Here is a 25,352-nt window from a genome sequence, read left to right on the forward strand (position 1 = left end):
CATGGTATTCCCATTTTCGATTGATGTTGTGGCCCCTCTTGATTCCGTCCTCAATCTGCAACAGTGCCTACACATTTTCACGACTTTCTTTGGAGAGAAGTTATCATGGTTTCCCAGGATTCGGTGTATGCACAACGATGGGGAGAGCAAGGGTCGTACAAAATATCAAATTTCGATCTACTCTGTTTTTTTTAAATGAGGGTTGACGGATAAATGGTTTCCATTCAGACTCAAACAAACATACCAATCTAATGTCTATCAATATTTATTAATATTTAACTTATAGATCTAAATTAATCTAACGAATATTTAATTTAATTTAATTTCAAAAATTCAAATATGATCCTGATTAAGAATCATGATCATCATTCTCCCCGTGAACATTAAACTTGCCGATATAATTTTTTTTCCATTAAAAGTAATAAAGTTGTTGAAAGTACTAAAGTTAAAGATGAAACTTGACGAATTAAAGTTTTTAAAATAGAAAATTTGGAAAATAATTCAACCACTAGATAAGTTGAAAATTCTTTTAAAACTATAGACACTCAACCCTCTTTGTTAAATATGTAAATAAATTCTTTTAAAACTATAGACACTCAACCCTCTTTGTTAAATATGTAAATAAATTCTTTTAAAACTATAGACACTCTACACTCTTTGTTAAATATGTAAAAATTATTGACCGAAATGTCAAAACAATCAAACTTAACGAAATTCCATCCCTCATTCCGATTACTTGCTTCTGATCTACCTAATTCTTGCATATTCAATTTTTAATGTATGGTAACGTACATGCCAAAGTTTCGCTTGTCCCCACAGAAAATGGAGCACATGCTCATTCTAAAGGCGCCACAGACATCCTACCAGACCCTTCCTTTCCACTCACCGCCAGTGCGCTACAATTCATTTCCCGTCACAGCCAGTTCATGCCTTTGTTTCCGTTAAAGTCAATAGCAAGCGATAACCCCGCCTTGTTGACAGGCACATTTAGCACACCGCTGAAACCCGTTCGTCCCGCTTATATAGTTGCAATTTATGGTTGTGTGATGGAAACGTTCCAGATTTCGGAATGTCTGCGGCTTTATTTCACCAGACTCCACAACATAAACGTAGCTTTTTCTTTTAGACGAGTAAATACTTCCGTTTACGTCGCTAATGGTGATGAGTACGTGCGAAATATACACCTATATCTTGCAAGGCAGCGTATTCTATGTTGAAATATTACTTTCAACTGCAACGCTAGTCCTTGCCGGAATCCACCATTAAACAACGACCGCAAATATCATCACCATGTGAAGTAATTAATGTAAATTTATTACAGTTATTGAATGTAGGTGGAGATTTTTATTTTTATTGTTTTTAATTCATAGGAGTCGGTTTCTACAACACAAGTAAAAATGTAATGTTATGTTTTTTAGAAGCAATATAATGCGCACAAAAATGCAAAGTAAGAAGTGAAAAAATATTACACACAGCAGTGTTAATTTTTATATTAAGAGACAGAGTGAAGTTTTGAACTGCAGTAGTCTTGTTGTAATCCTTTTGTTAGAGGAAAACTTTTGTAACAGTTAGTTTTGTTAATGAATATAATTTTTTTTTTTTTTTTTGTGAAACTCTGTCTTCCCGAAACATTTTTAGTTTTTCTGTATAAAGAAACATAGCATTATTCTATGTTTATTTTGTTCTGGAATTATCGGAAATTCCCAACATGGTATCGGAGCGTGTCCAGGCTCTTTGAAGGTGTCAAAGAAGGTGAAGGAAAGATTTCTTGTTGCAGTAGCTTCTCCAGCAGAGTGAAGACTCAGTCAAGAAAGAATCCAAGGTATTTCTCAAGTTAGTTTTTTGTGTTACTATTGAGGACAGTCAGTTATTTGAAATATACAGTCAAGTATTTTGAAGCATAGTTAAGAGTGCAAGAATAGCTAGAGCCAACACTAGCATGGGTATCTATAATACTCAGCTCCCACAATTTAATGGGAAAAACTATGACTATTAGGCAATAACTATGAGAGCTTTGCTTGCTTCCCAAGACTTATGGGAATTTGTTGAGGATGGTTTTGAAGAACCAGCAGATGAAGATGAGTTTAATGATTTAACTCAGCCAGAGAAAGAAATGTTGAAGAGCAATAAGAAGAAGGATTCTAAAGCCCTCTACTTTTTGTATCAAGCAGTGCATGGGAGTGTGTTTCCAGGAATAGCAGCATATGGTCTATTTCAACAAAATTATTCTATTATAGAGAATGAAGTTAAAGCCGCTTGGAATTGTATAAATAAATTTGAGGTCAATCTTGTAAATAAAAAATTCCTGCTAAGGGTTCATGCCTCGGCTATGAAAAAAGTCTTAACCAAAGATATTAAAAAGCCAAGAGAAGCCAAGTTTGCTTAATGGCAGGGTTTGTTCACCAACCTTGATTTCGAAGTGGAGCATATTAAAGGGAAGGAAAATTATCTGCCAGATTTTCTCAATAGAGAATTTATTCAACCAGCTGAACATGTGATAATAATAGTAACAAAATGGGATCAAGGCCAACAAAAGAAGTACTTAAAACAATTCCAGATAATCTCAGTTGGACAAAATACAAAGAAAGTTGGAAGCCCACTTGGCAATTAAGAAATACAAAAGTATTAGATGCTAATCTCCAAGCACACACTCATATATTACATCTAGAATTTGAAAGAAGAGTGTACCCAAAAGGGAGCAGATGGATCCACGATATGGTCTATTCCAACAGCATGAATGTTGCAACCCAGGCACAAGATGCTCTTCTACATGACTTTCTGGGAAGCAGAAGTGGGGTCTATGAAAGATATTTTTCATTAAATCGAATGAGGAACACTTCTTGGCCTTTTCAAACACATAATGCAGCACTATGGCCCAGAAAGGACCCCAGCCTCATCTTTCCAGACACAGTCTATGATTTCGGCATCTATAAAAGATTGTGGTGGGACATATTAAATAAAGACAGTAAAGAAAAAACCCACTACACCAAGATAAAGTTTAGGACCATAGGAATCATGCAACAGAACCAACAAAGTGATTGGGTGCGGGATTGGTGGATTGATTATGGTATGAACAGAGCAGGCATAGATCCTGTTTACCATGAATCATGTGTTAGAATGGGGTGTGATATATGTTTTGAACACAATATTCCTGATTTCTTCCATTCTCCTTATGATACCATTAAAGACATGTTTTCTCTCCCAGATCGATATCCTTTTTGAGATAACGAGGTGTTAAAAGAATATATGAACAGACATCACCAATGGCTTATTCTCACAAAAATTAAGCATCAAATTATATTAAATAAGCCTATGATTGTGAGAAGGATCTTTACCAAGGCTTGGGATGAAAGTCTGTATTAAAAATTTCGGTTTCCCAAAATTACAGTTTTTTAAATTATTTTGATTCTCGTGGATTTGTCCGTAAAAGTATCCATAGTGTAAAAATGATGTCCAGTCACAAGGACAATTTGTGACCAAATTTTCCCATGGGATTTTCCTGTTCAAAAAGCATCCACTTTGTACATTTTATTCTCCGTAGATTTGTAATAATCTTCAGTGATGAGACTCGGAGCACTTGTTCGACTTCTAGGGCGCTTTGAGACACATCTCGTGATCTGACAGATTCCTTTAGTACCAAGTTTGTCATCCCGTTGGTCAGAGGCTTGTCCCCTCCTTCTCCTATATAAGAGATGGAGTAAGACTCATTTGGGGCATTTGGAGTTTGAGTGTTGGAAGTTTTGGTGTCTTAGAGTCGAGAGTTTTTCCTACTCTGCAACTGCGGACTTCTGACTGATTTGCTTGCATCACGAAAAAATATAAAAGTTTTAGGTGATCTGAGAAGCCTGTGCATTTGTGTGTTCAGCACAGGTGAGAACCTAAAGTGGTTAGATCTATAGAGAATCTATCTTTATGAGTGTTAATGTCATTGTTCAAAGACTGAGTCTATGATCTTGTCAGGTAGCCTCCAGTAAGCTATCTCCTAGCTAAGTAGCTAAAGTCTAGTAAACGTGACCACAGTCTATCTCAGTATTGAACAGATTGTAATCCTTCTGTAATCCATTTTTGAAATAATATAAATGACTATTATCACCATTCCGCATTTGAGTACTTATGCATTAAAATGAGCTGTTGAGGTAGTATCTATTTAAGTTATTTTTTATTGAGGTTCGCTAACGCACAGAAGGGATGCCAGACCGTGTACAAGCGAGGAAGCCATTGAGAAGGTCAACAATGCGTGAAATGTGTTAGTAGGTTTGTGTATGGGTTCATGTATGGATTCGTGTAAGTCAGAGTAAGTGACAAAAATAGAAAAGAGACTTAGTGCAAGGGCTTCTACGAAGCTTGCAACACCGACATAGTTGCTAGGCCTTACTTCAAGATAATAACATTTATATACGTATAAATAGTTTTCACGTACCTTACCCTCATAAATTATACATTCCATGGGAATCTAACGAAATTTGTTAGGTAGTAACTATTGATTTGGTGATTTCTTTAATAAGTTAAGTTGTCAACAGCTCCACCCACATTTTAATGTTGTTTATAATCATGTAACATTAACGTCTTTTCAATTCGTTTCTAATTATGCAATATTAAGGAAATCTAAGTATATATTTTATAATTTGGTTTGTAATTATGCAGCACTAACGTGTAAGTCTACTTACCTTTTTAATTTCTACATAATTATATAATATTAAGAAAGTTTAAATATATATCTTTTTTAATTAATAGGTTGAAAGTGTATTTTTTTTAGTCTTTTTAAAATGAACAAAGAGAATGTGATCTCACCGGAATTCGTCTAATAAACAAAGAGAATGTGATGTCAACGGAATTCGTCTAATAAACCTTTCTACGGTAGTGATTTTTACGCAGGTTTTTTGGTTTCAAATTGATGTTATAGGATATGGTTCAATAATTAGGTGGGATGTTTAGTTTTTATAAATTTTTTAGATTTTTTAGTGAGATGTTAACAAAATTAAAAATTAGATTTTTTAGTGAAATTTTGAACAAAATTATGTATGTTTAAGAACTGCTCCCATACTATTTCTTTAATTAGAAAATAAAATGCAAAATAAATCCACGTGTAAAATTTATAATTTTATAAATTATTATAATTAACTTCACATTTTGAAATTTTGATGGTTTGTAAATTTTAATACATTTTGATGGTTTGTTCAATTTTGATACATAGGGAAGATTAGACTAGTTGCAGATCATTCGAAACATCTCGAAAATGTGCAGGTTTTAGAGGATGTAAATGTATTTGTTGTTTTTCCAAAACATTTCGAAAATTTAATGTGTGGCTAATTGTGACAATAAAGCCAAGTTCACAGCGGTTGGGGAGCATGAACGGGAGCAAGAGCAGTGAAGTACGAGATTGCGTGTCCATTAATTAATTCATTGAATCTGCTTTGGTTTTTTTTTTAAAATGAGGGTTGACGGATAAATTGTTTCCGTTCACACTCAAACAAACATACAAATCTAATGTCTATCAATATTTACTAATATTTAACTTATAGATCTAAATTAATTTAACGAATATTAAATTTAATTTAATTTAATTTCAAAATTCGAATATGATCATCATTCTCCCCGTGAATATTAAACTTGCCCGAAATATTTTTTTTTTCCATTAAAAGTAATAAAGTTGTTGAAAGTACTAAAGTTAAAGATGAAACTTGACGAATTAAAGTTTTTAAAATAGAAAATTTGAAAAATAATTCAACCACTAGATAAGTTGAAAATTCTTTTAAAACCATAGACACTCTACCCTCTTTGTTAAATATGTAAATAAATTCTCTTAAAACTATAGACACTGTACCCTCTTTATTAAATATGTAAATAAATTCTTTTAAAACCACAGACACTCTACGCTCTTTGTTAAATATGTAAAAATTATTGGCGGAAATGTCAAAACAATTAAACTTAATGAAATTAAGTCCCTTATTTGGATTACTTGCTTCTTATCTACCAAATCCTTGCATATTCAATTATTAATGTATGGTAACGTACATGCCAAAGTTTCGTTTGTCCCCAGGGAAAATGGAGCACATGCTCATTCCAAAGGCGCCACAGGCGCCACAGACATCCTACCAGACCCTTCTTTTCCAATCACCGCCAGTGCGCTACAATTCATTTCCCGTCACAACCGGTTCATGCCTTTGTTTCCATTAAAGTTAATAGCAAGCGATAACCCCGCCATGTTGACAGGCACATTTAGCACACCGGGTTTCTGTTGCGTGACGGAAACGTTTCAGAGTTCGGAATGTCTGTGGCTTTATTTAACCAGACTCCACAACATGAACGTAGCTTTTGCTTTAAGAGGAGTAAATACCCTTCTGTTTAGCTCGCTAATGGTGATGAGCACGTGCGAAATATACACCTATGTCTTGCAACGCAGCGTATTCTATTCACCTTTCCTTTATCACCGGCAGGGGTTAAATTTGACGGGTGCCCCTACTTGTCAAGGAATTTTTTTATGACTTTTTTATTTTTAAATTGCTCATCATATCACTTTTAAAATTTATTTGTACAAATTTCATCTAATTTCAAATTGTACTCATAATTGTTCAAATTTTTCATTCTTTGTTGTACCATTCGGCTCAAGTCTCATTGCTACACTTTGTTTTGAGACCAGCTGATCAAATTTTTCTGCGAATTTTCCAAATTGTTCAAATGTTCTGAGTTTTTTTGTTTAAAATGGAAATAGTGATAAAATAGATGGAAAATATATAGAAACAACAAAAAATAATATTATGAAGTGAAAAAATATATATTCATAATTACTTTCACATGAAAATAATGAATGTTAATATTGTTGCAACAAATTTGACAAAAATAATTCACTCACACATACCATGTTTTCCATTTGAGTCACTACCATGTTAATCCCATTAAAAGAACAATAGTTGCGAAATAATTTTCAAACCAAAAACATATCTTGAATATTAATAAAACGTTTGGTCATATTTATAAAAATAAATCAATATAATGATGTGCATTTATTTATAAAAATAAATAAATATAATGACGTGCATTGTTGATTAAGGGGCAGTTGGTTCTCAATGGTATAAACTTTTCACCGTACAATAATTTGTGTTCATGTAGGGTCTCGTAACTTGGGGGGCACTGGGCAGCCCAAGAGAATGTCATAGAAGTAAAAAAGCCTGGTGGATGCCAACTGAAATATATGAATAAAGAATGGAAGGCGCCCCTAGTGGGGGGCGACTCAGGGGCTACCAGTTTCAAAATCTCAGGATGACCAAATCGACCTCTGTTTTCCTTAATTACGAGTCGCACTAGTGTGAATCCACCCTTTGAATTCAAAGTTGCTCCAGAGAAGCCGGAAATTTTCAATTCCGTTGAAGATTTGGTCATGGTGGGAAAAGCCACACTGGACATTACTGTTTTATAAATTGAATCTTTTGAAACTGGGGGGAGAGAATTTGGTATTTCTTTTCCCAAAGAAAAGAAAATGTTTGAAAGGCCAGAAAAAGCTTTGATTCCAATGATTTTATAAATAAAATAAGCAATTCAGAGATGACACAAAATAAAAAATCATGGGCAATGGGGAATAAGTAACCAAGACAAGCTTGATGGCTTGGGTTTCCTGTTTTTTATTGGGCCTTTCTCATATGTATACCTGATTTACTTCGATAGAAAACCGTAACCCACTGCTAAATCCCAGGACCAGCCTTAACAATGTTCTGAAATTTTAGCATGGACACGAAAAGTTCTTACCTCGCTGCTGTCCTGTCTTGCAAGATAACATAAGCATTCCATTGCTTTGAGTTGAATTGACTCCCATTGAAACGATGTTAATGCTAATAGTCTCGGGATCAAATTTTTCTCTTGAATTATCTGACTAAAGGAGCTCCTTTCCTGGCATAAATTACAGAGCTCTACGAGGGCTGCCTATATCTCTTCGTCACCGCCTCCTCTAGGCGAGACCAATGTCTCTGCTGCATTTTCTAATCTGAATTTGGAATTTTTCTCCTTCCACTCCTGTATGAGCTCCCTCAGACTGCGGTTAGGAGTCAAATGCTTAGTCGTGAGCTCGCATTTCTTGACAGGGCATGTAGTGTTGCCACTCTCAAACCACTTTTCGATGGCATATCTTTCATAAGTAATCCCCGACTCCAAATTCACTAGATCCTCCATTATTGTGTCCTCCAGTGGGCAACAGAAATGCGAAGGCGCAACAGACTGGTAATCAGGGGAAGAGAATGGAGCAGAAACAATACGAGACCTACCTAGAAATTCCTGTATTTGATCAAGCATGTAAGCCTCGGCCCTCTGTTTCTCATTCTCGAGGTCTTCTTTCTTCTTTCTTACAACTTCAATCTCAAACTGTAGAAAGCATTGGTCTGTGGGTACACCCATGGCGTTGGCCACCTGTACAATTAACTGCAACACTTGCTCGTTGTCACTGTGCATCTCTTTCATTTTTCTCTCAATCTCACTTGCAAGGGACTCGCTTCCAACCTCCCCCTGGAGCTCTGCGTTCCTCATGGTCTCACATAGAGCAACTGTGTTCTCCTTGATCTCCAGTGAAACGTCCAAAGTAATAATCCTAAGAGCATTCAAAGACCGTTCTATTCCTTGAGTGATTTCCTTCATTTCATCTGGCAAAATCCTGCACTTGAGAAACAAATACATCCAGCTCCCTAAAGTATATGTGTTTATGAGCTTGGAGGCATTGTTGAGTTGTGTTTGCAGGTCTTCCAGCGGAACTCTTAGAGAGTTTGAAGACCCATGAATGTTTCTCTGCCATAGCTCTAATAGAATGGGCTCTATTTTGTTTAAATGGCTTGAAAACTCTCTGAAACTCCTCTTGGCAAATAGCACCTTGTGCGCTGCAATGCTTGTGTCTTTTATTTGCATCAACAACCTTCCTATCAAATCATTGGCAATGTTTATGCCTATTGAAGCCGGCGCGCCTGTTATTTTGATGAATTGCTTTGTGGGTCTCTCTGCCTCGAATTATATTCTGAAGGGGGTAAATAAAAACCTGCGCCCCTTAAATATAGCTGTACGAATGTCCATACCATGACTACAAATTCCAAGGCAACTACAAAGAAAATGCCTAGAATTTACAGTGAGGCCGAAGTGGGTCCTCTTTGAAACTTCTTATGCCCAGCCCTGTGCCGCGGTCACTGTCCTTGTAAACGCTAAACTTGCAAGTTGCTGGAGATTATACGGTATAAAAAATATATAACCTAACTTGTAATGTTAAATATATATATATATATATATATATATAATTTAAAAAAAAAAAAAAATTAAAACTTCCAATTTTTAAACATGCTGACGTTTTTAAAAATTAATGGCCAGTTACACATCACGTGGAGATTTGAAATTAAAACGTATTTTACTGGTAAAAAAGCTAAATACAGGCATACAGCGTCAAATTTAACCCCTGAGATTCACCAGTGACCACCCCTGCCTGCCAATTATTTATCATCAACATGTATTCGGCGCTTTTATTGATCTAGCAGTATCAAAGCTTTGAGAAAAGGTAAGTTGCAGCGGAAATTTTGCTGATTTATAGGAACAATTCAGTTTGCCCGCTATGTCGTGCATCTGTAGCTTTCGGGTTTGTACGCGTTCAGAAGGACTCTGAATCAAGCGGACCATGCGTAAATTGCAGTACTATTTTGCAATTCGGCCCTGGAAAACAGCAAACCAAGCCGAGATGTATGCTTTCTTTTCCAAACGCATTGAATTTGTCTCGCAACTTTATTTTCAGACCGACTGGTGCAATATGCAATCTTTCCTTAAATTTGTCTTCTGTTCTTGTTGTAGCAGAATGTTTTCGCTGATTTCGTATTTATTTTGATGAATGTAACAGTGCAAGATCTGTTACGGATAAAACCGCAGATGATGCAAAAGGTTCTTTCGTCAATCAAGCTTTCAGATGACAAGCAAGGCCATTTGGCTCAGGTCAATCTTCGGGCCAAGGGATTTAGTGGACGCTCTGAAGCATCCAGTCACGCGGAAATGATGGAATTATTTCCAGTATGCACCGGTTTCGGTTCAAGCACTAAAGTTACAGAGAGAAATACTACCAGGCCTTTTGCAATTAGACAAACTGATCCGGTTTCGAGGTATTTTCATGTCCAATGATTTGTAATTTGATATATTTGCTAATTTTTGATAGCTGAGCGACCTTAAATGTATGATAAGGCTAACTTTGTGTTTTGTGGACTATTTGCAGAAGATGAGTTCAAGCAAAAAGCCCCGAGCAGCAATCCACAGGTCAATTTGTTATTTTTTATAACGGAATGGTGAATGCTTACAATGTGCCGGCTGAGAAGGTATTATATTGATCTCAACAACAAATTTAATTTATTAGCAGGCTTATTTCGTCATTTTCGTGGCAGGAAAAAGCCATTATTAGGCTTGCCGGCTCTATAAGTTCGAGCAAAACAAGAAGACCTCAGATTAATATCAGCGAAATCCAAACCGCTGCATCATAAGCCTGCATCGAATGCTGACAATGAAGATCAGCCTGAAAGACTCCCCGTAGGTAAGACGTGGATCGTAAAATATTTTATATTGACAAATGTGGTTCATAACTTCGTACTATTCTACAGAATGTAAAAAGTATAAAAAGGTTTTCAAGATTGAAAATTGTGCTTTTAACATTATTTTTTAACTCTTTTCACGCGCAGGCCTGGAAATTGTCCCGAAATTATCTGTGCAACGCTTCCTCCAAAAGCGAACGGAGAGGTAAATAAACTCTATATCATTTTTAAAAATTATGTATATTCAGAAGATTGAATAGCAAATCCAACATTTAAATCAATTACGATAATTCTATTTAATGTAAATTTAGATGACTGAGAAGGCAAATGTGTATTAAAAGGATGAATTTTTTTGGTACAGAATTAACAGAGTGTCTCCTCACACCACGATGAAGCCGGCGACATTGCCTTGGAAAGCCAGGAAAGATTCAGACAACCAGATCATCCTCTCGTTGGCTTGCTCATCACAATGATTTTCAAATGTCTGTGGATGGTATTGACCATTAATGGCATCACGCGGCATTTTCTAATCTTTTAACGAAATCGTTTTTATCGACATTAAATTGAGCGAACGAACGCGTTTTCTCTCGAGTACCACCGTGAGCAGAAGCAAGCACCGCCTCCATTCTCACATCGTTCAGGTTGTTAGCCTGGAGCTGCTGAGCAATTTCTTTATTCTTTCATTTATTGTAAAGAGATTATTCATAATTTTATCAAAAAAATAAAGTGTATCTCGTGAGGGATCTTATATGTGACGTGAAGAGTAGAATGTTGGTAATGTACATCATGTACGTTGGCAATATGTTTACAAGTCCACGAGTATTTAGTTATTTTCTAACTATATAAAGTTCATGGGAATCTCGGTAACGAAATTTGTTAGGTAACATAGATTGATTTGGGGATTTTTAATAATGTAAAGTTGTCGTTCAATATTGTTGGCTCTCTCTTAATGGCTATGTAAAAGGTCAACATTCTCCGTGTGTTTTGTGACATGTGTTTAAATCTAGCAATATGTTTGTTTACTAATACTTACAAATTTTGATGTAACAGTAATCGTGACTCCAATAAATAATATCACTCCAACAAATACAACTGAATTCACATGACTCCAATAAATAATATCACTCCAACAAGTACAACTGCATTCACATTTTTATTTGGTTTATAATTATGCAACATTAACATATAAGCCCACCTACTTTTTCAATTCGTTTATAATTATGTAATCCAAGTATTTCCTTAAGTATTTATTTTTGAATAAAATAGAATTATCGTGGACAAAGCTCCATGCTACGTTTATGAGCTTCATATATAAATAAAATAATATCAAATTCCATATTATAAGTTGCAACATAATACCATTGTTATGCATAGAAATAGATTTCACGTACCTGACTCTTATAAATTATAAATTCCATGGGAATCTAACGAAATTTGTTATGTAATATAGATTGATGTGGTGATTTCTTTAATAAGGTAAAGTTGTCATCAACTACAGCTCTATCCGCATTTTAATTTTGTTTATCATGCAACATTAATTTTTAAGTTCACTTCCCTTTTCAATTATGTAAAATTTAAGAAATCTAAGTATATATTTTATATTTTGGTTTATAATTATGTACCATTAACGTATAAGTCTTCAATTTTTTTATAATTATGCAATATTAACGAAATCCAAGTATACATTTTTAAATAAAATAAAGTTATTATAAACAATTCTATCGACCTATTTTTTTTAAATATATAACATAGTTTTATTTTTACTACAATTTATTATTAGGGAAATTAGACCAGTGACCGAAATGTAGAGTACAAATCCAAGAGACTACAAATTTAAGAAATTACGTACATATTATAATATATAAGAGTATGACCAAAGTCATTAGAACATAAAGTATAACAAAAAAATAATTGAGTAACTAGGTTGTTGTAACCCTGTTGAAAGTATGTAAGTGCTAAAAGAGACTTCATTAAAAATTGATGGAACTGTTGTAAGACACACAGAAACCAATGCCAATCATATTGTAGTAAATACACCAATGGGTGCTGTAAGGTCTTTAGGCAGGGAAACCCAATGGGGGGGTTAAAAGTATCTGAAGGAGCCTAGGTGGAGAGGTCTGAAAGAACCATGGAGTTGCATGGGGAGATTGATGGGGAGGAGGAGATGGTTGACTTGGGTCTAGAAAGTTGAAGCTTGTTTTGTGAGCATGCTAAGTTGGGTAAATTCTTAGCAAGTTTATTATTAGAGAGAAAAACATGAAGGAGGATGACAGATCTATTAAAAGCTAGAAGAATGGCTTTTTTGTGAAGGAAATTCTCCAAGCACAAACGTTTGGGTAGCTTGTTAATAGAAGTGTTCGATAAAATTTTCTTGATGGTGGAGATGACTAACATAGAGTCTCCTTCCACCATGAGCCTATCGAAACCCTGTTGGTTGGCAATTTACAATCCCACTTCCTATGCATAGAATTCAACTACATTATTGGTGGGGTGGCCTAAAATGCCAACAACCACAAATAATAGATTGTCTTTTTCATCCCTAAGGATGCCTCCATAACTTGTCTGTCCTGGGTTGACTTTGGATGCACTGTCGAATTTGTATTTGATATAGCCGAGAAGAAAGGGGGACCAAGTAAGGGGGGGAAGGGGGGGATGAGGAGAGAGAGAGGTTGGGTGGGTGGATGTTGGTTGAAAAATTAAAAGGTAGAATAGAATGGTGCTTTAGATGGAGAGATCTACTAGTTGTTGGCAGTCCGCGAGGAGAGGAGGGTGGTCTCTATTACACTAAATGATACATTATACCAAACAGAATTAGAAGAGAATGGACTTTACTTGAAAATTTGGCTATTTCTTTCTTTCCAAATCAACCAAAATATGAATCTAGGGAAGAGAGACCATGGTTTATTAAGGATTTCGCTTTTGAAAGGGAAGGGCTTCCAAGCTAAGATTGTTTCCAAGAGTGAGTTGTGTCTATCTTCCTACTTCCTTAAGTAGGAATATAATTTTGTCCAAAATTGATCCACAAATGAACAATCAATGAACAAATGCTCAACACTTTCAAGACTAGCTCTATGCATATAGAAAATAGAGGATCCTTCGTAGTCCCTTCTGATGATTTTATCCCAAGTCAGGGCTCTCTTCCAAGCCAATAGCCATAGGAAGTGAGAAATATTGGGCCACATGTTAGCATTGGGGGTGTAGATGGTATTAGTGGCCAAGGAGTACGCTTCCATCATAGTGAATATGCCAGTTGATTGATAACCCCAACATAGTGTGTCAATGCCATTTGCGATTAGGATAAGGCATTGATCAAGATGACGTTGTAGTGTTTGCCATAACCATAAGGGGATTCCTGAAGACCAATCATATATTGTTTTCCGAGCACACCATGAAGATCTTCTATGTTGAGGCAAACAATATTGATTTACTTGCATGTAACCATTGCCTACCAAGAATATTTTTAGATCATTGAGATGCTCTTGCTGGTCCAATTTAGGCATTTGTTTTCATGAGTCCTACCACAAGTGCGTGCATATTTCCCAAAAGCTATGGGTCTGTATGAGAGATTTGTTATTTTTAGCAAGAATCTATATAGAAGATCCTGACATTGAATGATCCAACTTTAGTTTTTGGATTAGAGAGTAGTGAGGTATGCATTTTTCATGCCATAAAATTTTCTAGAGATATTGGCCCTTTTGAATCCAACACCACCACAATTTGGCACCCATAACATCCTTATTGAAAGTTTCGAAGTCTCAAACATAAGGCTTCCCCAAGATTTGGGAAGGAAGAGTTTGTCCCGGGCCACAAGGGCCCACTTGCGCTATCTACTCATACGCCGACCCCATCACCCCCTCCAAAAGAAAGATTTGTAGATATTTTGAATGGTTCTAAGTGCTCCTTTTGGGGCCACCAAGATTGAGATTCTATAAATGGGTAAAGCTTGGAGAACAAACTTGAGGAGCGTGTGGTTCCCAATGATGTTTAAATCTCAGAAGGTCCAATTATTAAGCTTATTGGATATTTTATCAAGAAGATATTACCAATGAATTGTTTTAAGTATTTGTTAGTGAGAGGGCACTAAGGTAGATGATGGGAAGGGAAGATCATTGGAAGATGAGCATTCTGTCCAAATGGGATTGGATTCCTAAATGGATATTGAAGAAGAAAATTTTCAATTTGGAGGGGTTAATGGAAGTTCTAGATGCCCATAAAATCTCATTCAAACTCTGCTTTAGAGATTTAGATTCTTTGAATGAAGGTTGACCCATTAACACTGTCTTCAATAAATTGTTGGTGAGTGGGGGATTCATGGAATTACTGAGGCGAATACAGGATAATAAGCCTTTCCTTATACTAGCTTGAAGCACTCTACCAAGACCTTCAACTGCAAGGACAAATAGGAAGGGAAATAGAGGGTATCCTTTCCTAATGCTCCTTGAAGAGTTGAAGGTTTTGGTGGGAGAACCGTTGAGGAGAATTGAGGAGAATGGAGAAGAAAGGTGAGGAGAAGAGAAAACAAATCCAATCAGTTTAGTCTTGAGAGAAGCTGAAAGCTTTGAGGGTGTGATAAAGGTACGACTAGCTTAGTTTATCAAATGCTTTGGAGAAGTCAAGATTAATAACCATGCTCACTTTCTTGAGTATTTTCAAGGAGTGGATGAGCTTATGCACAACAATGATGCCATCTAGGATTTGGCACCCTTCTACATAACCTTATTGCTCCTTGAAATGAGTGAGGGTAGAAGGGATTTTAGATGGTTGACTATTATTTTTGAAATAGTTTAATAGAGGAAATTACAAAGGGATACAGGCCATAAGCTACATAGTTATGTGACTTGCAAATAAGAGTGAGGAAGGTTGCATTGAGAGTAGGAAGGGAAAATCTCATCTTTCTGAATTCTTCAGCAGCTCTAAAATTTATGGGCCTAGGAATGGCCAACAGACTTGAAAGAAGTTTGTAGTAAAGCCATTAGGCTTGGGGGCTTTACTTTTAGGAATACACATGACCACCTCTTCCAGATCTTTAAGGGTGATTTCTATCATGAGGGTGACATTGTGATCATGGGAAACTAGACAATAGACGTGGGAACTATTTTTCTAATGGAAGTTAGCCTATTGGTCGAGGGCTCTTTCAAGAGATTATTGTAGAAATTCTTGAGCTCGCTTTCTAGGTCCTTGCATATGTGATTTTTTTTTCTAGAGTTTTCTAGAAGGGAAAATATTTGGTTGTGGTGGTGATGCTAGAGCATAAGTATGTGGAAGAATCTAGTAATTTTCTCTCCCTCTTTTAACAAATTGATTTATGATTTATGTTTCTAGAGTTGTTCTTCATGTTTCCTTCTTTCTTATTATTGCACCAAGATAGATCCTTTCTGTTGAGCTAAGGCTTCAGATCAACACTCTAGGATAATTTGATTGTGTATATATCCCATTTGGACTTTTAATTAGTTTTTTTCTTGGAAAATATTCGTAGACTCTTCCTCGGGGCCATCTTTTGATTTGAGATTTGAGGGATTTTAGTGTTTGATTTGGAGTTCCATTTCCTTCCACCATTCCTTGGATTTATCCTTTCCTTGGATTTATCCATAGAGGAAGGATCCTATAGCCATAAGCCTACAAATCTAAATGGCATGTTATTGGGGCCTATTTGATGTCAAACTCAGGGAAAATGGGTCATTAAACTGACCCCATGCTTGGTAAAATAGAAGCTCCCAAGAAAATATCTTTAGAAAGAGAAGATTTCGAGATTAAAAACAGATTAGACAAACAAGAAATTTGATGCTTACCTCCTCTGTGGTTGTTCCAGGTGTGGATTTGATTGCGGATAGGGATTTCCACCATGTTCATCGAGTTAATAATGTTGTGGAAGAGGTGTGAGTTAGTGTCAAGATGGAAAAAGCCACACTTCTTTTCCTCAAGTGATTTTATCATATCGAAATCACCTCTCACCAAGAAAATATCATTATGGAAGAGTTTACATAGATGCAGAAAATAAAATAATCTACATGTATTCGACTCTTTGATTAATTCCAGGAGCATCAGAGCTTTGAGAAAAGGTAGGCTGCAGCGGAAATTTTGGTGATTTGTAGGAACAATTCAGTTTTCCCGCTATGTCTCCAAGTGCATCTAGAGCTTTCGAGTTTGTACACGTTTAGAAAGACTCTGAATCAAACGAACCAGGCGTAAATTACAGTACTATTTCGGAATTCGGATCCGGAAAACAAGAAGCCAAGCCGAGATGTATGCTTTCTTTTCCAAACGCCTTGAATTTGTCTCGCAACTTTAATTTTGAATCGATTGGTGCAATATGTAGTCTTTCCTTAAATTTCTCTTCTGTTCTTATTTTAGCAAAATGTTTTCGCTAATTTTGTATGTATTTTGATGAATGCAATAGTGCAAGATCTGTCACGGATAAAACCGCAGATGATGCAAAAGGTGCTTTTGTCTATCAGACATTCAGAGGAAAAGCAAGGTGATTTGGCTCATGTCAATCACGAAGCCAAGGGCTTTACTGGACTCTCTAAGGCATCCAGTCAAGCGAAAATGATGGAATTATTTCCCATAAGCAATGGTTTTGGTTCAAACACCAGAGTTACAAAGAGAAATATTACCGGGCCTTTTTCACTCAGCCAAGCTGATTTGGTTTCGAGGTATTTTCATGTCCAGACATTTGTAATTTGATATATTTTCTAATTCTTGATAGCTGAGCGAGCTTAAATGTATGATAAGACTAACTTTGTGATAGCTGAGCAAGATTAAATCTATTTGGGATTGTTTCTGAGAACATGTCTAGTGGGATTAAATATCTTGGTTTCCACAACAAGCCTTGTAATTAGAGGGTCCTGACTGGCAGTGGCTTATTGACAAATTTTATAGGAAAATATAGGGTTGGGAATTCCGTTGCCTTTCAATGGGCGGCTGATTCATCCTCACTCAGGGCGTGATTACCCAGATGGGATGGGTGTGTACTGGGCACATTTATTCCATCTACCAATATCACCCTCACTCAGGCTGTGATTACCTAGATGGGTGTGTATTGGGTACATTTATGTCATCTACCAATATCCATCATCAAGAAACTAAATAGGATTATTGCTCACTTTGTTTGGTCTGGTATGTGGCAGCAGCAAAAATTCCACCTCACTAAACTTGACCATATCTCCATGCCGAAGCGGCAAGGCGGTTGGGGTATTTTGCGCTTAAAAATTTTTGGACATGCTCTATTGCTCAAATCATTATGGCGCGGGATCTTCGGTGATGGCATCTGGAGTCAAATTATCAAACATAAATATCTGAAAGACATAGATTTTTAGGTCTGGTTGCACAGGGGGCACATCGGCTGCAACTCTGGTTCGGCGGTGTGGCATAGTTTTATGAAGATATATCACCTATTTTTCCCTATGCTTTCATGGAGGCAAGGCATGGGTCATCACATCGCTATTGGACGAGACTATATCTGGGGACTAGAGGATATTGATGCTCTCTCGAACCCTCTCGTTTTCCGTCTAAATGTAGTGGGAATTTACTTATGGAATCAAGTCATTTCGACTTGGCAACATAATTGTCCCATCTGGAAGCCCTCTACGGCACTGGGTCTACAGGGATAGGCAGTTATGGACTGGGATTTGATTTGTCTGCAACTCCAGCGGTATAGCATCCATAGAGACTCGGCTAGAGACTCGATCATATGGCGCGGCAAGATGAAGGCTGACAATATAATGGTGGCGGATACATACAATCAACTATGCTGTTTAGAAACCAACTAGGTTGAGGTATGTTGGCTTTTTAAATTTTGGAGCTCCCATATTCCTACCAAAAATTCTCTTTTTCTCTGGTTAGTTTGGAGGAATAAAAACTTGACTTGGGAAAATCTAAAAAAAAAAAAAAATCACTGGTTTGGACCTGGGTTTTGCATTTTATGTAGAAAAGCGGAAGTGGACAATCTGCATCTGCTCGTAAGCTACCCTGACGTTACAAAAATTTGGAATACCTTGGATGTCTCATTTGGGTTACAGCTCTCACTTTTCTCTAATATTCCAGACGGTCTTGAATGGTGGAGTTCGTAGCATGGCACCAGACGCTTCATGCCACCCATGGTTCTTTGGGAGATTTGGAGGTAGAGGAACAATATTATTTTCAATGAGTACCGTGAAAGTTGGGTAGTGGTGATAGAAAAAATTCAAAGCACAATCTATGCCAAAATACATGCTGGTACATCCAACAAACTGCACAAAAACCCCAAATCTGGCCCGCAGATTTCCTTCTCTACGGGCTTTTTTTATGGAGCATCACAGTGTAGCAGTTGTGGATGCAGATTCATTATCCGATATTTGCAAGAGTTAACATATCTGGTACATTAGGGGGCAGGGAAGGGCTTCAACACGAAGGTTGAGGCCATGGCATTATTGGGACTCCTCTAGTTCATACATTATCTGGATATTCCTACTATCCACATTTATGGGGACTCAAAGGTCATCATTGATTATGCTGGTGGGAATGCCAACATCAACAAATCCTCTCTTCAGTGTTGGCTACAACAGATCTCTACTCTCTGAACCCTCTCCAACACTCCACCATACAACAAGGACTTCAATGTAGAAGCGGACTGCCTCACCAAAAGAGACATCATGGAATACCTGGATGGACTCCACATAGAGATTAAGATGGATGAGACTTGGTTGGAGACCGAGATTATGCCTTTACCAAGATAACTACACCGAGACATACTCTTTTTTTTTATTGCGGATTAACTACTCTGCATTACATCTTGCTCTTTATGTTTGTGAAAAAATACAGATGTATGCCTAACATATGCTCGAATATGCTATGCTGATTTATCTAGATACAACAAACAACCCAGAATTAGCATAGAAAATCTTTTATGTATCCTGATCTGGTTATAAGGTTCATTTTTATGCATGTTTGCATATTAGTTTCGATATATAATTCTGATATACTCCTATGAGATGCAGACTTTGAAACATATGTAATTTCTATACAGAATAAATATATCGCTTGTTTCATCTGAAAAAAAAAGAAGCAACTAACTTCGTGTTTTTCGCACTATTTGCAACAGATCAGTTCTTGCAAAATCCCTCGAGCAGCAACCCACAGGTCAATTTGCTATTTTTTATAACGGAATGGTGAATGTTTACAATGTGCGGTCTGAGAAGGTATTATTTTGATCTGAGCAACAAATTTAATACATTCACAACAAATTTCGTATTTTTTTTTACGAAACGTTTGCATCTTTAGTTCTCTTGGCATTCTTTAATTTATTATTCACAGGCTTATTTCGTCATTTTCCTGGCAGGCAGAAACCATTATTAGGCTTGCCGGCTCTATGAGCTCGAGCAAGAAAAGAAGACCTCAGATTAATATCAGCAAAATCCAACGAACAGTGAAACCACTGCATTCCAAGCATGCATCGAACGCTGACAATGTTGATCAACCTGAAAGACTTCCCGTAGGTAAGACGCAGATCATAAAATATTTTATATTGACAAATGTGGTTCATACTATTCAACAAAATGTGAAAAATTATAAAAAAGATTTTCAAGGTTGAAAATTGTGTTTTTAGTATTGTTTTTAACTTTTTTCACGGGCAGGCCTGCAAATTGTTCCGAAATTATCTGTGCAACGCTTTCTCCAAAAGCAAAAGGAGAGGTAAAGCAACTCTAGATCATCTTAAAAAAATTATGTATATTCATCTAATATTTAAATCATTTACTGGTAATGCACCATAGTGGTGATAAATGAGAGGACTTAACACCTACAGCCAGTTCTGGAGAGAACTAGCTAGTTGCAGAGTGAAAGGAGGAGCAAATCAGGGAGCAAATCATGCAGAAGAACTAGCCAGTTACGGAGTGAAAGGAGGAGCAAATCGGGGAGTAAATCATGCAGAAAATATCTTGCATGTAGTCCCATGCTCTAAGTGTCTACATGTGCCAATAATGAAGGTCCTAGGGGTGTAGTACCTCCAACACCGCCCCTGAACACCACTATGGGGAAAAATATAAAATGGGCCCTGGAAACTAAGGCCAAAGGTCACCCAAAATACAGTGCAACTTGTACTAAAATTGAGGAAAGATGGAAAACCTCATGGGAATACCCCCCCCCCCCCCCAAAATATAATGTAATCAAAAGAAAAGAGGAAGAAAATACAGTTGCTAAGCAACTATGTTCTTCACTCCAAGACGATCATGCAAAGAGTGAAACTTCTGCTCAGTGAATGTCTTGGTGAAGATGTCTGCAATCTGTTCTGCTGAAGGAAAGAACTGCAAATCAATGACTCGATCATGTACTAAGTCTCTGATGTAGTGCATATGGGTCTCTATGTGCTTCGTCCGTTGCCACTATACTAGATCCCTGCAAAATTTGAGAGTGCTCTGGTTGTCACACCAGATGACAGTGGGCTGGTGGAACTGGACCCCCAACTCAGTGAGGAAGTGTTGTAGCCACAGAGCCCGAATGGTGATGTTGACTACTCCTTTGTACTCGGCCTTAGCAAAAGAGAGAGCAATAGTCGCCTACTTCTTACTCCACCAACAGATAGGGCCAGACCCTAGACTGAGTGAATATCCGGAGGTGAACTTGCGATCAATATTGTCGCTCGCCCAATCAGAATCTGTGAAGCCAAGGAGATTCAATGCAGTGCCTGGTGCATAGTGAATCCTGAAGGTGATAGCGCCCTGCACATATCAGAGAATGCACTTAGCTCATGTGGCTCCTGCAAGTATCTAGAAACTGCCCCTACTGCATATGAGAGATCTAGTCTGGAGTGGATGAGGTACAGTAAGCTCCCCACGTTGTTGGTAGAGAGTACTGTAAACTAATGGACTGTCACCTCCATCCTCAAGGTGGACCCCAGACAGAAAAAGAGTCAGTGCTGGCTTGCAGTCAGTCAAGTGAAATCTCTCGAGGAGATCCTATGCATACTTAGCCTCAGAGAGTTTCATGCCTGTGGCATCCTGGCTAATAAAAATAATTTAAAATAAAGTTATAATTTAGTTAATTTTATGAAATAAGTATTTTGATGTTTATCATTGATTATGATGTTTATTCTTCATTAATATCAATCAATATTTACCAACCATTTAACTTATATGTCTAAATTAATTTAACGAATATTTAATTTAATTTAATTTCAAAGTTCAAGTATGATCAATCATGGTCATCATTATTCCTAGTAAACATTAAACTATGAAATATTTGTTTTGACGTAGTCTAATTTATAAACAATATGACAATTTTCACGACTAATCAAACTCTCACAAAATATTTAAAAACTTGAATTTAAATTGTTTAATCTGTATAATTATTCATTTGAGCGCCCCAAGGGTTTTTCAAGGTGCTAAAGCCATTTATGCATTCAAAAATATATTTTAAATAACAAAAAAATTGCATTCTTTGTTTGAAATTGTATCACTATAATAAAATTGTTAAAAACAATAAAATTAAAATGAAACTTCATGAATTTTTTTTTCTTTATTAAAAATAATAAAAAATTTAAAATATAAAATTTGAAGAATAATTTACTTATTAGAGAGTCGTCTACTAAAGAGAGGGAATTGCCCGAACAACCAAAAATTGACAGAATTCAGGGAAAAAAATTCCAATAAATCTTGTACATATAGTGTTTGAATCTTGTACATGGTGGAAATGGATTAAGCACCATAAAATTTTTTTATGAAAATTATAAAGTTTAGTGGCTCTTACTTAAATTTACAAAACTCCCTACTCGATTTTTTCAAAATATAATTGGTATTTCCATATCTTCCGAGACAAAAAAAAAAGCATAATCGTTACAAATGGCGATTAGATATGCTGAAAACTCTTTTAAGGCTATAAACAATGTACACTAGCCAACTTTTTTAAACATGTAAAAATAATTGACCTAAATTTCAAGACAATCAAACTTAATGAAATTCCATCCGTTATTCCCATTGCTTCTTATCTACCAAACCCTCGTGGAAATGGGATTCACAATTGGTAGGAAGCCCTGCGGGGACAAATGGCATATTCAATTATTAATGTATGGTAATGCACCTGGTGTGGGATTCACAATTGGTTTTTTTAAAGCAGACTCCACAACATGAACACGTGCGAAACACCCTTTTATTTAGCTTGCTAATGGTGATGAGCACGTGCGAAATATACACCTTTTCGTAATCACCGCCTGCCAATTATTTATCATCTTATAAACCGGAGAATAATCTAGATGTATTCGGCGCTTTGATTGATCTAGCTGTATCAGAGCTCTGAGAAAAAGTAAGTTGCAGCGGCAATTTTGGTGGTTTATAGGAACAATTCCGTTTGCCCGCTATGTCGCCAAGTGCATCTGTAGCTTTCGAGTTTGTACGCATTCAGAAAGACTCTGAATCAAGTGGACCAGCCGTAAATTGCACTACTAGTTTGGAATTCGGCCCTGGAAAACAGCTAGCCAAGCCGAGAAGTATGCTTTCTTTTCCAAACGCCTTGAATTTGTCTCGCAACTTTATTTTCGAACCGACTGGTGCAATATGCAGTCTTTCCTTAAATTTGTCTTCTGTTCTTGTTTTGGAAGAATGTTTTGGCTCATGTTGTATGCATTTTTTATGAATGCAACAGTGCAAGATATGTCACGGATAAAACCACAGATGATGCAAAAGGTGCTTTCCTCAATCACACTTTCAGAGGACAAGCAAGGCGATTTCGCTCATGTCAATCATCGGGCCAAGGGCTTTAGTGGACGCTCTGAGGCATCCAGTCACGCGAAAATGATGGAATTATTTCCCGTATGCACCGGTTTCGGTTCAAGCAACAGAGTTACAGAGAGAAATACTACCAGGCCTTTTGCAATCAGCCAAACTGATCCGGTTTCGAGGTATTTTCATGTCCAGACATTTGTAATTTGATATATTTGCTAATTCTCGATAGCCGAGCGACCTTAAATGTATGATAAAGCTAACTTTGTGTTTTGCGCACTATTTGCAACAGATCAGTTCCAGCAAAAACCCCCGAGCAACAGTCCACAGGTCAATTTGTTATTTTTTATAACGGAATGGTGAATGTTTACAACGTGCCGGCTGAGAAGGTATTATTTTCATCTGAGCAACAAATTTAATACATTCACAACAAATTTCGTATATATTTTTGACTAAACGTTTGCATCTTTAGTCCTCTTGGCGTTCTTTAATTTATTCGCAGGCTTATTTTGTCATTTTTGTTGCAGGCTGAAGCCATTATTAGGCTTGCCGGCTCTATAAGCTCGAGCAAGACAAGAACACCTCAGATTGATATCAGCAAAATCCAACAGATCTTGAAACCGCTGCATCATAAGCTTGCATCGAACGCTGACAACGAAGATCAGCCTGAAAGACTTCCCGTAGGTAAGACGCGGATCGTCAAATATTTTATATTGACAAATGTGGTTCATACTATTCCACAGAATGTGGAAAGTTATAAAGAAAGGTTTTCAAGATTGAAAATTGTCGTTAACATTGTTATTAACTTTTTTTGCGCTTAGGCCTGCAAATTGTCCCGAAATTATCTGTGCAACATTTCCTCCAAAAGCGAAAGGAGAGGTAAATAAACTCTATATGATTTTTAAAAATTATGTATATTCAGAAAATTGAATAGCAAATCCAGCATTTAAATCAATTACGATAATTATCTTTAGTGTAAATTTAGATGACTGAGCAGGCAAATGTGTATTAAAAGGATGAATTTTTTTTGGTACAAAATTAACAGAGTGTCTCCTTACACCACGATGAAGCCAGCGACATTGCCTCGGAAAGGCAGGAAAGATTCAGACGACCAGGTCATCCTCTCGTTGGCTTGCTCATCACAATGATTTTCAGATGTCGGTGGATGGTGTCGACCATTAATGGCATCACACCGCATTTTCTAATCTTTTAACCAAATTGTTTCCATCGACATTAATTTGAGCGACCGAACGCGTTTTCTCTCGAGTACCACCGTGAGCAGAAGCAAGCACCGCCTCCACTCTAAATAAAGAAATTTCTTTATTTAGCGCCATTCGTTCTGCACAGCCAATATCATAAATATTTATTTTTATTAAACTTAGTTACACTTTTATTGTGGATGGTAAGATTACCATCGTAACATTAATGATTAGATAGGTATTCATTCATTTATTGTAAAAAAATTATTCATAATTTTATACAAAATAAAAATATAAAGGGTATCTCTTGATTGACAGGGATCTTGATTGACAGGGATCTTATAGGTCACGTAAAGAGAAGAAAGTTGGTAATATTGATAGATATGAACAAAATTTCAATTTAATTTTGATGATAATATTACAAGTTAGAACAAGTCCATTACAAATTTACTAATATTTAATTATTTTTTAAATATATAAATTTCATGAAAATCTCAATAACGAAATTTGTTATGTAATATAGACTTCGTCATGTAATATAGACTGATGGGGTGATTTTTAATAGTGTAAAGTTGTCATCAACTACAATTGCACCCACATTTTTATTTGGTTTATAATTATACTTTATTAACATATAAGTCCACCTACTTTTTAAATTCGTTTATAATTATGCACTATAAAGGAAATCCAAGTACTTATTTTTCAATAAAATAGAGTTATCGTAGGCAAAGCCCAATGCTATGTTTATGAGCTTCATATATCAATAAAATAAATATCAAATCCATATTATAAGTTGCAACATAATAATATTGTTAAGCATAGAAATAGATTTCACGTACCTTACTCTCTTAAACTATAAATTCCATGGGAATCTAACGAAATTTGTTATGTAATATAGATTGATGTGGTGATTTCTTTAACAAGGTAAAGTTGTC

General features: G+C 36.3%; 1 protein-coding gene and 2 pseudogenes across 1 annotated transcript; 2 read left to right on the plus strand and 1 right to left on the minus strand.

Annotated features, from left to right (window-relative positions):
• Positions 1–6,145: 6,145 nt before the first annotated feature.
• LOC149203108 (U-box domain-containing protein 13-like) lies at positions 6,146–9,053 on the minus strand (annotated as a pseudogene).
• An 81-nt stretch (positions 9,054–9,134) lies between these two features.
• Positions 9,135–11,002, plus strand: LOC149203109 (protein TIFY 10b-like; annotated as a pseudogene).
• An 11,854-nt stretch (positions 11,003–22,856) lies between these two features.
• On the plus strand, positions 22,857–24,366 carry LOC149203110 (protein TIFY 10b-like). Its single transcript, XM_089400114.1, has 6 exons — positions 22,857–22,986; positions 23,142–23,397; positions 23,511–23,607; positions 23,746–23,902; positions 24,040–24,097; positions 24,234–24,366. Exons 1-6 carry the CDS (start codon positions 22,857–22,859, stop codon positions 24,364–24,366), a joined length of 831 nt encoding a protein of 276 aa, XP_089256240.1.
• The last annotated feature ends 986 nt before the right edge of the window (positions 24,367–25,352 follow it).

The sequence above is a fragment of the Pinus tabuliformis genome, chromosome 2_1, assembly GCF_031772625.1.
Source record: "Pinus tabuliformis cultivar Carrire ecotype Pingquan chromosome 2_1, CPIR1, whole genome shotgun sequence".
Taxonomy (NCBI): domain Eukaryota; kingdom Viridiplantae; phylum Streptophyta; class Pinopsida; order Pinales; family Pinaceae; genus Pinus; species Pinus tabuliformis.

Bases quoted from the DNA above. Each gene is read 5' to 3' on its own strand.
- LOC149203110 (XM_089400114.1), top strand. From the start codon at position 22,857: ATGTCGCCAAGTGCATCTGTAGCTTTCGAGTTTGTACGCATTCAGAAA. The intron at 22,987-23,141 runs GTATGCTTTCTT...TGAATGCAACAG, and splicing joins ACAGCTAGCCAAGCCGAGAA to TGCAAGATATGTCACGGATA. The intron at 23,608-23,745 runs GTATTATTTTCA...TTTTTGTTGCAG, and splicing joins ACAACGTGCCGGCTGAGAAG to GCTGAAGCCATTATTAGGCT.